This window comes from Lotus japonicus, chromosome 2 (assembly GCF_012489685.1).
Source record: "Lotus japonicus ecotype B-129 chromosome 2, LjGifu_v1.2".
Classification (NCBI taxonomy): domain Eukaryota; kingdom Viridiplantae; phylum Streptophyta; class Magnoliopsida; order Fabales; family Fabaceae; genus Lotus; species Lotus japonicus.
The window spans coordinates 51,940,371-51,956,882 of record NC_080042.1 but is presented as its reverse complement, the minus strand read 5'-3'; the positions used below and the strand labels follow the sequence as shown (position 1 = coordinate 51,956,882).

General features: G+C 43.4%; 1 protein-coding gene across 1 annotated transcript; it reads left to right on the top strand.

The window, feature by feature from the left end:
• The first annotated feature begins 11,401 nt into the window (after positions 1-11,401).
• LOC130738272 (50S ribosomal protein L6, chloroplastic) lies at positions 11,402-13,867 on the top strand. The gene is made up of 3 exons (XM_057590220.1): positions 11,402-11,559; positions 12,352-12,663; positions 13,391-13,867. The coding sequence occupies exons 1-3, from the start codon at positions 11,525-11,527 to the stop codon at positions 13,725-13,727; spliced, it is 684 nt and encodes a 227-aa protein (XP_057446203.1). The 5' UTR covers positions 11,402-11,524; the 3' UTR covers positions 13,728-13,867.
• Positions 13,868-16,512: the final 2,645 nt, after the last annotated feature.

The window sequence follows — 16,512 nt, the reverse complement described above, 5'->3', positions numbered from 1 at the left end:
CTTTGAGCGGGAAAGTCAAAATTGTATCTCAACTATTTGCCCCATGCTTTAGTCAGAAGGAAACTAATCTGGTCACGTGCAAACTGATTTACCTTTGAAGAGAGAAGTCTCGATGACCAATGAAGAGGAAAAAGGACAACACGTCAACATCACTTTTCCAAAATGTCTCTCTTCTGCAAAGTAGCCCAAAGCTATCACCACCTACTAGCTGACAAAGTACACCTTTTTGGCTAAAGGATAGCTTTGAACAGCAGCATGCATTTAATGAAGCTACCAACCGGAGATTTGAATCAATGGTTAGATGACACTCACAACGGCTACAAACAACGGCCAGATTTTGTGTCTCAACGGCTACACAACTAGCAAGATCATATATAAAGGACATATCTGAAGATTGAAGTAGATAAGAAGAGAAAAATTTTTATTGCAAGAAAAGAAAAAACTCAGAGCAGTTACTCCAAACATTCTTCAAAGCATTAAAAGCTCACAGCAGATTTCCTAAGAGTCAAATCCGATCTCATACCTCTGCAAAATCAAGAGAGAATACCAAACCTTAAAAGAGTCAAACCTCTTCTCTTACTTCTCTCTTAGATTCTGAACTCTTGTGTGTTCCAACGTCCTTTCAGAACCCAAAACACTTGAGAGTTCCAGTGCCATAAATAGTCTACACCAACTCTTTTGAGAAGAGATTTCTTGTAGAGCCAAACAATCTTGTTGATTGTAGGAGGAGTCATGTACAATACTTGGAGAAGTCCGTGATAATACTAGGAGGAGTCCTGTACAATACTTGGAGAAGTCCGTGATAATACTAGGAGGAGTCCTGTACAATACTTGGAGAAGTCCGTGATAATGCTTGGAGAAGTCCTGTCTAATACTTGTATTGGAGAAGTCCTTGATACTTGCTAGTGAAAATCTTGGTGGTGGCCAAGTACTGGACGTAGCCCAATCGTTTAGGGTGAACCAGTATAAATTCCTGTGTGTTGATCGTTCTGCTTTATTTACTTACTTCCGCTGCACTAAACAGTTTTTGAAAAGTCACCAGAACAATTCTCTTAAGAACTTATCTTCTTTTCATAAACTAAAGTTTTAACAAGTAATTTTTAAGAACACAATTCAAACCCCCCCCCCCCCCTTTCTTGTGTTACTTATTTACATATCATAATTGTCCTTAGTGGGTCGGTTGGGCCTTTTGGAGGCCCAAACACCGTCTTTGCGCCTCGCCTTGGGGCAAGCATCCCTGGGCGAGGGCCTCCGGGGTCTCGCCCAGTCCACAAGTCCACAAGACACTGGGCTCGAAGCATGAGAGCTAAGAGTGTCTTTAGAACAAGGGCGACAAGCATAAGGAAGGATAACAAATATCAAGGCTAGTAAACAAGATAAGTCGCCAGCATGGCGCGGTAAATAAAGTTACAACTAAATTTTTACTTGCTCGACAGATCCTTTTGAGTCCACAAGTGGGCTTGCGGCGACAACGTTTATCTCGCTCGCCCAGATGCAGCTGTGACCGCCGTGAGTCGCAGAGGCTAAAAACATGTAGGCCGCGTGTAATATGCTGAAGAAATGCAAAGGTCAGCAAATCTATAGAATCCCAACCGCTGCAGAATCTCAACCGCGGTCTTAAAAACGTCCCCTCAAATCCCAATAAAGCCTGCCAATTTGAATTTGAACCAATCAGCCGTTGTGACTTCCCATTTAATGTGCCGCTCCCACTTCCCCAAAATCCACGTCCTTTTCCCTAAAGTAATCATTTCACCTCGTCATCATGGGGCACGATCTTCAATTTATCTTTATAAGTGTCCCTCCACTCCTCGCATTATTAATCCCCCTCTTCTTGCTATTAGCAACCTCCACATTCTTCTCAAACTTTTACACCTCTTTACTTCTGCCTTCCCCTCAAGTTCCCTGTCGGTTCCTTGCGACTGCCCTGCCGTCTCCAACTTCCTTGTTCGTCCCAGCACAACTTCCACCCGGTGAGCCTCCTCATTCCCACCTTGTTTCCTTATTTCGCTTTTGCGTTTTCCCGTTTTTTCCTCTCTCACGATGTCTTCAAAGCGTTACCATGAAACCTCTTCAATAGGAACCCTTTCCTCCATGGAGGAGATTAAGGCTCACTGCCTTAAGACCTTTGCTACCCTTCCTCCCCCGATTCAGGATGCTCCTGACCAAGAAATTCTTAACCAACCATCAGAATTTTCTTCCTTCGACTCTATTACCGACCTTGCCCGCAGAGCCAGCGGGCTTTGCCACACCCCGTTGTTAGAGAACCTCCTCCGTACCGCAGGCTGGCAAAGCCAAGACCGCCCGTGGCAGCACCGCGCGGTTAATGACTTCAAGTATTCTCATTTCTTTTTCGTATATGAGTATCTGTTTCTTGATCTTAGAATTAAACTCCCCTTTTCTCCGTTCCTTAGCCAGGTGCTGAGCGATATCAACGCTGCCCCTTGCCAATTACATCCCAACGCCTGGGCTTACTTGAGATGCTTCGAGATCCTCAACCGCCCTCTTCTTCTTTCTTTTTGAAGTCGATCCCCAACCTTTGCGACTTCGTGGCTGGGTTTTGTTGTTGCCCCGCTCCGGTCGCGAACGTCTTGGCCCTTACTGGATCGACTCCGAACCTTGTCTTGTTCGCTGGTACTTTTGAGTAATCGCTCACCCAACTTGCCCCACATCATTTACACGAAAGGACATAACCGCCTTTTTCCCATTTTATTGGACCGAGTGTCCCCGCCTCTTAGCCGATCCTCTTGAAGCGTCCTTGCCTGCGAAGGAAAAGTTTGCCCTTGGGCTCATTTCCCGACTTCCTCCCCTCAACTATGCCGAGCTACTCAGCGCCCCTCCAGGCTCCAAATTACTACTACCGCGATTAGGTCACTTTTTGTACTTATTTTATGTCCCCCTTTTGACTTCTCTGCTTCTAACAACTTTTCCTTTGACTTTCAGAGAATATGAAGTTCTCCACCGCCGAGCTCTTGAGTGCCTTCACTACTGCGAACGCCTGAATGCATCCTTCCGCCAACACCGAGGGAAAGAGAAAACGATTGTCGGCGGGTGCTTCTGGCGAGGCGAGCGCCTCTGGCAACTGTTCGCCCAAGAAAAGAAACTCGGGTGGTCCAAGCCCCCAGGCCGCCCCAACAGTAGGCACGGGTGAATAACCTGTTGTGCTCGAGGCTGTCATCATGGTTCCCCCTCCGCATGATGTCCAGGGTTCCTCAGCTCCTACTCAAAAATTCGGCCTCGCTCATCCACCTGGCGAGACGGGTGCCTCCATACTTCCCACCGCCCCTCCTGTCGTCGTTCCGTCGGAGGGGCAGAATTCATCACCGCTTCCTTCCCATCCTAACAATCAGACCACCAACGGCCCGCCAACTTATGATCCTCTCGGGGCTGGTGGTGAAAAATAAGGTCCCTCTGTGGACCAACCAAAGGGCCCCCCTGCCGGTTCTTTCAGTGATCCTTTGACATTCCTCCTTTCTCTCCCCTACCTGGAGAAGTTGAGGGAGGCCTCAGATCAGGACTCGCAGGATGTGGCCCAAGAGGCTGTATCAAGCCTCCTCCGCGTTGGGTGCTTGTTTGCCCAGGTGGCCCAGCGTTCACGACACCTTGCTGGGGTCGCTGAACTTTGCCGAGAAGTGGAGAAGCTCCGCTCTGACAACCTTCAGGCCAACAAGACTTGTACTAAACTGACTGACCAACTGGCGGCTCAAGATGGAAAAACGAAGAAGATCCTTGATAAGCTCACCAAGGTGAAGTCGGGGCTGATAGCGGCCAACGAGAAGGAAGGGAAACTTCAGATCCGCGTTCAGGAGCTGCAACGAGATCTTGACGCCAAAGAAGGTATTGCTGCTTCCTTAGAGGAAACTCTTCCCGCCAAAGACAAGGAAACTGCTTCCTTGCGTGACGATTTGGCGAGCAAGGGTAAGGCTCTTGCTGAGGCCACGTTGGATCTGGCGTCCAAAGGTAGACTCGTGGCCGAGGTGGATGCCTGGGCCGAGGTGCTCAAGAAGAAAATGAGGGAAGAAGCTGCCCAGGCGGCGGCCAAAGAGCGCGTGCGCGGCTTCCACATCGCCAAAGCTCAAGTTAAGCTCCTTCATCCTTCTGTCGACCTTGGTCCTATGGGAATTTTCAAGAAGGTTACCCCAACTGGGCTGGAAGGTCCGGAGGATCCACCAGAGGCTGCCATTGTTGACATGGAGGAAGATGTGGAATAAGAAAGAGAATATAGTGTTAATTTTTTTAAAACTGAAAATTGTAATGCAAGTATTGTCTTCTCCCCCTATGCATGATTAATGTACATTTCACGCCAAATTAGTTAGTTTGGTTTTATTTTAAACTTATTTTTGATGTTCTTTCCGCATTATTCCCCGCGCTTCATTCTTAAATCTGAATTACGTTTGACGACATTGGTGGTGTGTCAGGTTTAACTAGGACTTTTACTCAGTTTTTTAACTGAGGCTTTGTTCACACACTTTTCCCGTAAGATCAGGTGTGGCCTTGCCAGTTTTTCCTGGCGAGGACTTAGGGTGGCTGGGGTCCCAATGGCCATGTGGGTTGCCCGAGGCTTATCCTAGTTAGAAATGCTCGCCCATATTTCGGGGAGGCTTTTTGGATAAGAAGCTTATTCGCACATGCCGTCAACAGGTGACGGCGAGCAGCGTCGGGTTTTCCGGAGACATCAAGGTCGTGCTGGGATCGCCATCTTCAGGGAATTTTTCCCACCTAGCACTCGCTACAATTCAGTGTGATTGATACAATTTTTGTATTTTCAATCAGACGTTATAGTCAACAAACTCTCGAGATGGAGAACAAGAACGTGTCTTTGTTTTTACAATTTAGACGTTTTAGCCAACAAACTCCCGAGATGGAGAACAAGAACGTGTCTTTGTTTTTGATCCGGCAACTATCATGAGTCTTGCTTTCTTGACCGCCTCTACACAAAGCTGCTCCTTTTCTTCAATCCTGATCTGTAGTAGTAGCGCAGGCTCGCTGCGTTCCAAGATCGTGGCACTCGTTTCCCATCCAGGCTCTCGAGGTGATAGGCCCCTTTCCCTAATGCCTTCAAGATTCTGTAAGGGCCTTCCCAAATTGGGCTCAACTTGTTCCCCACGTTTCCAGACCGCCTCTTGAGAACCAGGTCTCCCTCTTGCATCGCCCGCGGGCGGACCTTGTTGTTATACCTTGCCGCAGCCCGCTGCTTCATCGCTGCCTCTCTGACACGTGCGTCCTCCCGGATTTCAGATAGCAGGTCCAGCTCTACCACCATGTTGGAGGAGTTCTCGCCCTCAAGCTATGGCTGTGTCCGCCAGGAGCTGTTGTCTATCTCTACCGGCAGCATGGCGTCCGCACCGTAAGTCATCCTGAAGGGCGTTTCCCTTGAGGTTGAATGCAGCGTCGTATTGTAAGACCAAATCACGACCGAAAGGTCGTCCAGCCAGGCCCCTTTGACCTCGGAGAGTCGGCGCTTTAAGCCCCACAAGATCACCTTATTTGCCGACTCCGCTTGGCCATAGGTCTGGGGGTGCTCCACCGAAGAGAACATCATCTGAATGCCCATTTCCTCACAGAACTCCCTTTTCTGATTGCTTGTAAATTGCGTTCCGTTGTTCGAAAAGATCGCCCTGGAACCCCGAACCTGCACACAATTCTTTTCCAGTAAAAGTTCACGATTTTGGCTGCGGTGATACTTGCAAGGGGCTCCGCCTCTATACACTTTGTGAAGTAATCCACTGCCACAAGAATGAACTTCATTTGTGACCTGGCGGTTGGGAAGGGTCCGACCAGGTCGACTCCCCACATAGCGAAGGGCCATGGCGCGCTGATCGTTGCCAACTGCTCCGGCGGTGCCTTGGGCAAGTCCGTAAACACTTGACACTTTTCGCATTTTTTCACAAATTTCGAGCAGTCCTTCCTCATTGTGGGCCAATAGAAACCCGCCTTGAGGACATTGCATGCCAAGGACCTTCCCCCGATGTGACTGCCACAAACACCCTCATGGACTTCTGCCATGACGACCTCGTACTTTTCAGGTGGAAGACACCTTAGGAGGGGCGAACTAAATCCTCTTCGAAATAGCGTGTCGTCCAACAGCATGTAGTGTCCCGCCTTTCGCCTTTGCTCCCTCGTGTATCTCACGACCTCACTTGGTTCCCCTGCCAAGATGCCCACGATATGGTCCATCCAAGTTTCTGGCGTTCAACGCAGGCCATGTAAGACCTGGATTTTCAGAACAAGTTAATTTCCGACTCACGCGTAGAATCAGTGTAAGCGTGACAGGAGTTGGATGTTTGAGAAAGATCAATGAAGAAGAAAGTTCAGGAATTACTTGAGGAATGTTGAGTAGTTGCTTTCGAAGTTAGTACGAGTCGTCTGCACACCTGCTTTATGGCGAGCGTGTCCAGAATCGGCTATTTCGCTTTTAGAGCAACGTATTAAGTGAGATTTCGAATCCTTGGAAAATTTAAAGATTCTCTTTATTTTTCCTTCGACCAGCGTTTCATTTCGGAACTCTGGACTGTACGCACGATAGTATTTATTTTTCGGAAGTCCGCCGACGCTAATTTCTTTGCCTCGAAACCCTATTTTCGAGCAATGGATGAATACTTTTTCTTTTCGGGACTTCTAACGAAGTTTCCGTCCGCGATGCCGGATTTGTTTCGACATTTCCAATCTTTCTTCAGAAGGAAGTTTTGTCGTTTGAGCATCACAGCAAAAAGTAGTTTTTCGGGACAGATTAACTTACACCGCCTTTGGGATTTTAGATATCTTTTTTCCCAAATGTCAGAGATTTGTTTTGAGTTATGGAATTCTGACGCCAGAATCTCTCTTAGAATTCATTGGTGAACGTGCTGCAAAAATCGGAATCGTGAAATTTTCATTTTCCCGCGATTTCACCCGCCTATAAATAGGCGAAAAAGCAAAATATCTTCATTTTCTTTCTATTTGGGCCGCGGTTTGAGGAGAGCAAGGGGGAGATCGTTTTTCGCCGAAACTCGACCAATCTTCGCGCAGTTCGTCCCTACTTCTAGGTATTGAGGTAACTAGCACGATTCCTACCTCTGATTACTGTTTCTGTTGCGTTTCTGAAGTCGTTTCTGTGCTCACAGTTTTGAGCTTTTTCTAAAATGGTCCGATTTCTTCGATTTCTTGGTTGGGTTATGTTCCTTACGTTCCCATGAGCCTAAAACCTCTGTCAGTAATCGCCGATTGCGATTCAGTTGTCCAGGATCTGAAAAACTGTTTCAAAACCTTTTTGTCTCACATTTCGAAACTTTATTGCCGAAAAGTCATAATCTGACTTCGTGCCTTTAGGATTTGTTGTCACGGATGTCGTTAGGATCATTGCTGTCAAATTTGTTTTCAGAACTGATAACTTTGAAGTTTTGAGCCTTTATTTTGGACCAAAATGCCCCTGGATAGTCGTATTTCGACCCGATTGTCCGAAAATTGTTCCGACAGTTTCTTTGCCTTAGTTTTACCCTAAAACTACCTTGTGAATTGATTTGGTCGAAGAAAAAGAGCCGAAGCCCTTTTTCCTTTGTGGCCGTGACCTTGTAGTGTTGGGGAGGGAGTTTTCGTTTTCGAAAACTTGTCTTTTGGTACCCGATTGTCGTATTCTGAAGCTTTAATGCTTTGTCTATCGTTTATGTATTGTATTACGATCGAACTAATCGATTTTGTGTGGATTCTGCTTTGTTTTCTCCGAGGTTCAGTTGAAGGAACTTTAGGAGCTTCAAAGCATTTGAGTGAAGGAACCTTTGATTACGAGGCTGGAGCAGCTCGAGGTTAGGGCAACTTACTATATTTAGCTATGATTGCATGATAGGCGTCGATAAATTCGACTTATGCTTTATCTGATGTTGTTTATGATGATGAGTTGTTGTTATGATGTTTTCCATAACTTGTGATGTTGTGCTTTTGTTGGATTGTGCGTTTTGACGCGACTTCGGAGTGGAGATTCATTGATCTGGTGATCTTTGATATTTTGGGTTGGATGAACAACCCTAGGCAAGTTCAAACGAGGGGTTTGAGACTTAGCCATTTGTTGGTATTCGTTGGTTTACTCAGACTTTCCCCGGGAAACTTCTTTTGGGTGGTTGGTTTTCGGAAAACCTAGAATGAATAGAATTTCGAAAACTAGAGACTTTGGGAGACTTAGACTTTGAGAAATAAACTCATAACTTGACTAATTCGAATTGAAACAATTTTCATTAACGTTTAAGCATAGGAGAACTGAAGGGGGAAATATTTACGAAAGACGGGGAAAAGTCGACTTTGTTGTGGGTTTGGAGAGTTATTGGAATTGGGAAAGCCACTAAGGTGAGCTATGGTGATGATTGAAAGTCACCGAGTACTTTAGTACTCTTGGGAGTGTTGTTCGAGTCGTGTTGTATTGACCGACACTGACTCTGGCTTTGGTTTTGGGTTTTGTGGTTGGGGTTGTGTTGTATTGACCGACACTAATCCCTTGGGTTATCTTGTTGTTGGAGCCGTGTTGTATTGACCGACACTTAGTGCTCTTGTTGTTTGGGCTGTGTTGTATTGACCGACACTAGACCCTTGTGTATTCTTATTGGTGGAGTTGTGTTGTATTGACCGACACTTACTCCGAGTTGTGTTGTATTGACCGACACTAACTCATGGTTTTGTTGAGATTGGGTTGTGAGCTAGACACTTTCGTGGTAAGGACGATTCGTTGTTTGGCTAACCATATTGCATCAATCGGGTGAATAACGGGAATGGTTCACCTGTGCATATCATGGTGAATAACGGGAATGGTTCACCAAGGATGAATAACGAGAATGGTTCATCCAGGATGAATAACGGGAATGGTTCATCCATAGTGAAGAACGGGAATGCTTTACTTGTGGCGAACGGGAACGCGTCACAAATCCGGATCATGATTGCATTTCACGCATACATTCATGCTGATTGAGATTGTGTGCTGTTTGATTTATTGAAGCAATGTTAGAGCCATAACATGCTAGGATTATCTATATGATTATATAGCAACATATGTAACTATACCCCATATCACATGTTGAGTATGTTGAGTGTATATCTACTTACTTCTGTGAGTTGACCCTAGCGCCTTGGCTTTGTTTGTATGATTGTGTTTGGGCGGTCGGCCTGCTGCCAGATGTCGACGGTGGATTGGATTTCGATGGTCTCTCCCTCGGGGGGGATCAGGTATGAGTTGGTGGATCGTGATGCCCCCACCGCTTGGGTGATTGTTGTTGCTGGTCATCAGGCGACGTACCGGGGAAGGGTCAAGGAGGACCGGACTGACGAGCGTGGACGTCTGACGAAAGGAGTTCTACGACGCATGGAGCGGAGCTTCAACTTGCCGAATTCAGTTCGATGTGGACTCGGTACTGGAAGGGTAGGTTTAGGCTGGCGTCATGTTTTGTGTAGAGCTCTGATTCGTTTTGCTTTTGGGACAGGGTAGGTTCCCGACGCATGACTTTTTGTGTGGTTCTCTTACTGAGGGATCACAGTGAGTCAGTCGGACCATAGGGGTCTTTGCTTAGGCCATTTTGAGGCCGACTTTCTCCTAGTGGGTTGTAATTATAAACTTTCTTACTCACACTTATGGTTTTGTATATACTTTCCTGCGGGCACACCACTTTGGAGTCACTGCGAGGGCGCGTGACATGGGAGTGCAGCTGAGGCTGTACATGTGTATATATTTGTATATTGGTTAGTTTAGTGGTTGGGCTATGCCTTTACTTCCTATCGCTTTATTTAAAAGGAATCAAACGAAAAAAAATTACCTGTTTTCCGCGTAAAGATTATTTTGGTTACTAATGTGACACCTGGAAATCGGGGTGTTACATAGAAACCCGCCAATAGAAACCCGCCCTGAGGACATTGCATGCCAAGGACCTTCCCCCGATGTGACTGCCACAAACACCCTCATGGACTTCTGCCATGACGACCTCGTACTTTTCAGGTGGAAGACACCTTAGGAGGGGCGAACTAAATCCTCTTCGAAATAGCGTGTCGTCCAACAGCATGTAGTGTCCCGCTTTTCGCCTTTGCTCCCTCGTGTATCTCACGGCCTCACTTGGTTCCCCTGCCAAGATGCCCACGATATGGTCCATCCAAGTTTCTGGCGTTCAACGCAGGCCACCAGTTCTCCTCCTATACTTGGATTGGCTAGTGTCTCCTGAATCACACTCTGATTGTTCCCATGCTTCCGAGTACTTGCCAGTTTTGCCAGGGCATCCGCCCTCTGATTTTTCGTTCTTGGAACAAACTCAACCACCACTTCCTGCAGTTGTCCTATCTGGAGCCGCACGCGCTCCAGATATTTCATCAGAATAGACTCTTTCACCTGAAACACTTCATTCACTTGATTCGCAATTAACAGTGAATCTATTCCAACCAGCAAACTGTCAATCTGAACCTCGATAGCTAGCTTTAAACCTGCAATTAACGCCTCGTACTCTGCCTGGTTATTGCTCGCCTTGAACTAAAACCTCAGAGATTGCTCCAGTATTAGTTCCCCAGGTCCTTCCAACGTCACTCCTGCCCCGCTTCAATTCTCATTCGACAACCCCTCAACAAACAGCGTCCACTGTGTACATACCCTCTCGCCAGTTTCCGGCGTTAACTCCACCACAAATTCGGCTAGAGCTTGCGCTCCAACCTTCCCCCTTTTGTCACACAAGATGAGTGACTGCAGCAGGGAACCACCGCAGTGGGTGGAGGCGGCGGAGGACGAGATGTGAGGTGGCCAGACGGTGAGAACTGGTGGTGACCACAGATCTGATGATGACGGAGGAAAACGACTGGCGGGTGGAGGTGTCCCAAACTTGTTGACGGCGAAAAGATGGTGGTGGCACAGATGTGTTAGCGGCAAAGCAGAGGGGGTAGCGGAGGCATTGGCAGTGGCCCAGAGCTGCTACAGTCGGCGAAATGGCGGAGGTGAGCGCAGATCTGATGGTGGAAGACGAGGTGGCGAGTGTTCAGTGGTGATGGCAGATCTGCTCCAACGATGGATGTGTTGTGGTGGAAAGGAAACTGATGGAGGCCAATGGTGGTGGAAAGACAAGGGGAAAGAAAGAAAACCCACTTATTTGGGTAAATTAACCACCTAAAGTGGTACAAAACTCACTTAATGTGAGAGAAACCCAACTAATGTGGGAAGAAAACCTAACAACAGTAGGTAAAGAAACCTCCCTAATGAAGGAAGACAATCCCCCAGGGAGAGAAGCTGCAGCTCACGGAATAAACCCTAGCGGACACGAGTTAAACGAAAACCCTATGCATTACAGGATTATTACTCAAATCTTAAATTGATGTTGGGCTTTTGGGCCACGACTAGAATAGTCCAAGGTTCAGTGTAAAATAGTTCTTGATGACAGAAAGTTGATCAAATTGACCGTTAACTAAGAAAAATGGTAATTGCTGATAGAAAGACTAGTAGATAAGATGCAACAGGTAACAAAAGAGTTATCTTTTTATTTTGCTTGGATAAGGCTTTCTCCTCCTTGGGTGCGGCATTTCGCACACTCACTGCGTAACAATGGCTTCCACAGTCACCTCCTCATTCCAAATCAGGTCAGGAACACCTTTCTCTTTTCTCTTCTTTGGTTCAGTTATGCATTTCCTTTCCTTCATTCCCTGTATTTTTTGAGGCATCTGAATTTCATGTGTTACATTGCACTTTTCTCTTGTTCAATAATGTTAACATGGTTCATCAAGAAGCAAAAACACCCATTTCGGATTTCAGCTCCTTTATGTCTCAATTGGGTCAAAAGGGTTTTATGCTGACTCAAGCAATTTGTGGGTCTCATTCTGGTTGTCACTTGTAGATAATGTATAATCTTGTCAATATTTGCTTGGATTTCGATGAAATAGATGTTGCACTGAGGATGTTTGATGAAATGCTTCAATGAGCGTCCTTGCTTAGTAGTCCAACAGGGAATTCTGGACGAAATTATTCATAAGGAATATGTTCATGCTTTAACTAATAATAGTTTTGCTTTGGGAGATTATTGTCTGGCTCACACATTTCGTTGGTTTCTTTTATGCAAAGCGTTGATGTGAGGCATGTTTTATGTTATAGTAGGAGTCTAAATTGTTTTGTCAATTTTAATATTGACCATAAGGCTATGGAGGGGAAAATAACTTCCATACGGAATGGAAAGTTAGTTCTGAGTAAAAGCCGAGGCTGCCGAGCATTAAGTTTACCATGCATTGTATCTATTTCGGATGCTCTTGATTTTGTTTTTCTATTCTTGTTTTCATGTATACATATGATTGATGGACTTTCTTAGTTGATTAAAATCTCATTAATTCAAAGTAAACTCTTATCAAATTTGAGAAATCTAACTAATCATTGATGTTCAGCAATTTGAAGTCTGGTTTCTTGGGTGAGAGAAATAAATTCAGAGGTTCAAGTGTTCCTTCTGCTGCTCATGTTGGTTTCTCTAGAAAGACTACAGAATGTAAGGAATCACGGATCGGGAAGCAACCGGTTGATGTTCCATCTAATGTTACTATCAAATTGGAAGGGCAGGATATAGCAGTGAAAGGTCCTCTGGGGGAACTTGCATTATCTTATCCTCGAGAAGTCTTGGTTGAGAGGGAAGAGTCAGGAGCTCTAAGAGTTAAGAAGGCCGTCGAAACTAGAAGGGCGAATCAAATGCATGGGCTTTTTAGGTACTTCATTTTACTGACCCTTTTTTATCAATTGTTTTTGTCTCAATATCATGTAATACCTTTGAATCTATATGCCTTAGTTAAAATTATTTTGTTAACACACTTAAAAGACATTGGGAATAACATTTATTCCTTATTGGAAACAACGGATGTTGCCAATGCTACTGGTATAATGATAGATGTAAACTTATAAACTTTGATTCATCTATCGGTGTTGCTTTCTCATAAGTCATGGCAATAAATTATTTGAGCTAGATATTGGTATTGATAGTTTGTATTTTCGTAGCATTCACTTAAGACAGGAACACAGTGGTGCAAAATGGATGAGCTTATAAATTTGGTTATTCTTAATCACGATAATTCAGGTTTTTTGTTATAATTGTTATTTAGGTATTTTGAGATGTTGATTCTGTTGTCTTTTCATTGGTCATTTGTTTTTGAGAAACTATTATATGATTAGAATTTATATTTTATTAGGCCTGGCATAATGTTGTTGTTGTTGTTGTTGTTTCTCTTTTTGTTATTGTTATACACTTATACTTCCATTACAGAATAAAAGTTTGCTTGTATGCGCAGAATCATGGGTTTCACCAATCACCATTCAAAGCTTAAGCTGTGCATCACAGCTTGCATTTATACAAATATCTCTTCTTAATTCTAATTATATTTCACCTGTCTATATTAGATCCATGTTTGACTCTTATGTGATTTGCAAAAATGTTATTAGGACACTTACAGACAACCTGGTTGTTGGAGTATCTAAAGGTTTTGAAAAGAAGCTTCAGCTTGTTGGCGTTGGGTATCGTGCTACGGTAGAAGGAAATGATGTAGTCCTGAATCTTGGATTTTCTCATCCTGTTAGGATGACAATCCCTGATGGCCTCAAAGTGAAGGTAGAAGAAAACACGAGAATCACAGTTAGTGGATATGACAAGTCTGAGATTGGCCAGTTTGCTGCTTCAATAAGGAGATGGAGACCCCCAGAACCATACAAAGGTAAGGGTGTCAAATATGCTGATGAAATAGTGAGGAGAAAGGAAGGAAAAGCAGGGAAGAAGAAGTAATGGCCGTTCCAATTTTCCATTTTTATTTATCTCCTGTTGTTTTTCCTCGTTTCTTGGAAATGGAAATGTTGTGCAAACCGGATAATGGAAATTCATGTGTATTAAGATAATCTATAATATTAATTGCTTATTCGTCTCTCCCTCTTTCTCTCTCTCTTTTAAGTCAGCTATAATAAAAACTGTTATTATACTATGGCCATGATCAGAGACAGACCCAGGTTTAGCTGAAAGGGGCGATCGCCCCCCACAATTTAAAAAAATGACAATACATGGTACTGAGAACATTGTGTTCGCCCCCCCTCCCAAGCAGCCAGCTAGCTAATTAAAAAGGTCCTCTGGTAGCCTAACTCTTTGTTTGACAAGCCTAGAGCTAGGCTTTAATACTAGTCTATCTCTATTTAAACTAGCCACAACCGTGTTTATCTTTTAATCTTCTCTTTGAGTATATATTGTTTTAGCATTTATTTTTCTTCATATTACTCTCTACATTTCTCATCACATCACGTGTATATCACTCATTTTTCACTCTTTCCTTAATGTTTGAGAAACGTGGGGAGTATAAATGGTAAGTGAATTTAATGTAGGGATGATGGTCATAAGAGCATCTCCAATGCTAGTTCTTATTTCTTAGTTCTTAGCACTATTCATGTGGGCCCGTATTGCCACATGTGTTTAAGCAACTCTCAAGTAATTTTACTCCAACCATGAGTTCTTAGTTCTTAGTTCTTACTACTATTCATTTGGTCCCACCAACCACATTATTTATACTTTTTTTTCCATAAAGTAATAAAACAAAACTCATAAAGTAATAAAGTAATTTGGATGAGAGAGAAATAATTAATATTTTAAGCTAAGAACTCAAAAAGCAAAACATCTTATATAAGAACTGAGTTCTTATTTTTAAGAACTAAGGAGTCCATGTCAGCACCTCCAATGGTAAAGTTCTTAGTTCTTAGTTCTTAACTCCAAAATAAGAACTAAGAACCTTGCATTGGAGATGCTCTAATAGTCCTTGTGTTAGTGAATTTGGTTTTAGTTCCTTGTCGAAAAAAATGTGGGTTATTGTCCCTGTTATTGTGCACGTTTTGGTTTTGGTCTTCACCCGAGGGTGGAGCTCCAATAAGAGTGAGTGACTGGTTGACGTGACTTTATCCATGTCATTTTTTATTTAATTTTAATTCCACATACATTATTAATAATTAAATTTAATTACAAAAAACTTTAAATCCTAATTAATTAAACTTATTTAAATGTTACATTAACTAAACAAAACATAAATTTTCATTTTTTCTATGTCAACATAATCTTCATCTTCTTCCTCATCCCTAATCCATAATCCTTTAAAATTCTAAACCAATCCTCCATTGAAATAAAAAAACTTAGAAATGCAAATTCAAATATCCATATTACACAACATCATAGTTTACTCAACATCTTCCTCACAACCGGATTGAGATAAGAGGAAATTAAATCAGAGAATCTCAAATGCTCAAACCCTCCGCTTCCCGAAAAATCAAAATCCTCCTTCTGAAACCCCCAAATCCTCCAACTCCAACAAACCCAAATCCTCCTTCACAAACCCCAAATCCTCCACTGATTCCCTTGAAACGAGTCCACCACCATAGATTCCCTTGAACCTTAACTGCCATCGCCGCCTCTTGATTCAACCTGGACCGACGAAGACAACTCTACTCGAACGCCCAACCTGTCATAGTTGTTTCTTACAAGATTCCTCCATGGAGTACCGCTCCCGGCCATGAGTTCCACCTCTTCCCCGTTTTGTCGTGGCATGGGTTTTGTTGGTGTGGGTGAAAACTCGAGTCGGAGCAAGGGTAGAGTTGGTGCAAGTGACGACGACAAGTTTTGATTTTTCCACTCTAACATCTTCTCTCTTTCCCCTTTTGTGGTTGATTGGTTCACTGGGTGTGGGTGAGGGCTTCTAGGTTGTTGGGTTTGCTAAGGGTGGGGTGGGTTTCTGGGTTTGGTAGTGGCTCTTTCCTTTTCCTTTCTCATTTTTAGTGAAGATATGAATTTGTGAGATCTATAAGAGTGTATGATGTGAAAAACCGAGTTATGAAGCCAAACCATTTTCTTCTTCAATCAATGGGGTTTCTTATTCTTGTCTTCTGGGCTTTTTGAGTGTTTTGGTTTTCTGACCGTCAATGGTAAATTTTTTGTTCTTGCTCTGATATTTCAGGATTTGGCGGGTATGGCTTTGATATTATGGGTTGTGGGTAAATTTTATGGGTTCGGGGGACGGTTGATCTTGATTTTTAAGTTTTTAGGTTTAGTTCTTTTTGAAGAATATGGAGAATGAAGATGGTGAAGAACATGATGGATTCTGGATTCTTGTTTAGAAAAAATGGTGAAGAACATGAAGGTTCTGGAAAATGGTTGAAGAATATAATGGTGTGAAAACGATAATGATGAAGATGATGGAGATGGTGGGGTGATAGAGATGATAGTGACGATGAAGATAAAGAAAAAAGATTAAGGTTAATTAAAAGAGAAATTAGGATTTATTTTCAAATTTTTAATGATTTAATTTCATTATTAATTATATATGTGGAATTAAAATTAAATTAAAAATGATGTGCATAAAGCCACATTATCATTCTGGGCATTAGTTTTAACACCTTTTTATTAATCTCACACCCTCTTTTATTTTTTAAATTCCCTTAATACCCTATCTTATAAAGAGATAATCAAAGTGTGAAATAGTATTTTCACACCTAATAACTGTGAAACAGTTTCACACTCATTGAGTGTGAAAATGTTTCACACT

Excerpts from the sequence above, each read along its gene's own strand:
- LOC130738272 (XM_057590220.1), top strand. The coding sequence starts at position 11,525 with ATGGCTTCCACAGTCACCTCCTCATTCCAAATCAG. Across the intron at positions 11,560-12,351 it reads ACCTCCTCATTCCAAATCAG|CAATTTGAAGTCTGGTTTCT; the intron begins GTCAGGAACACC and ends ATTGATGTTCAG. Across the intron at positions 12,664-13,390 it reads CAAATGCATGGGCTTTTTAG|GACACTTACAGACAACCTGG; the intron begins GTACTTCATTTT and ends AAATGTTATTAG.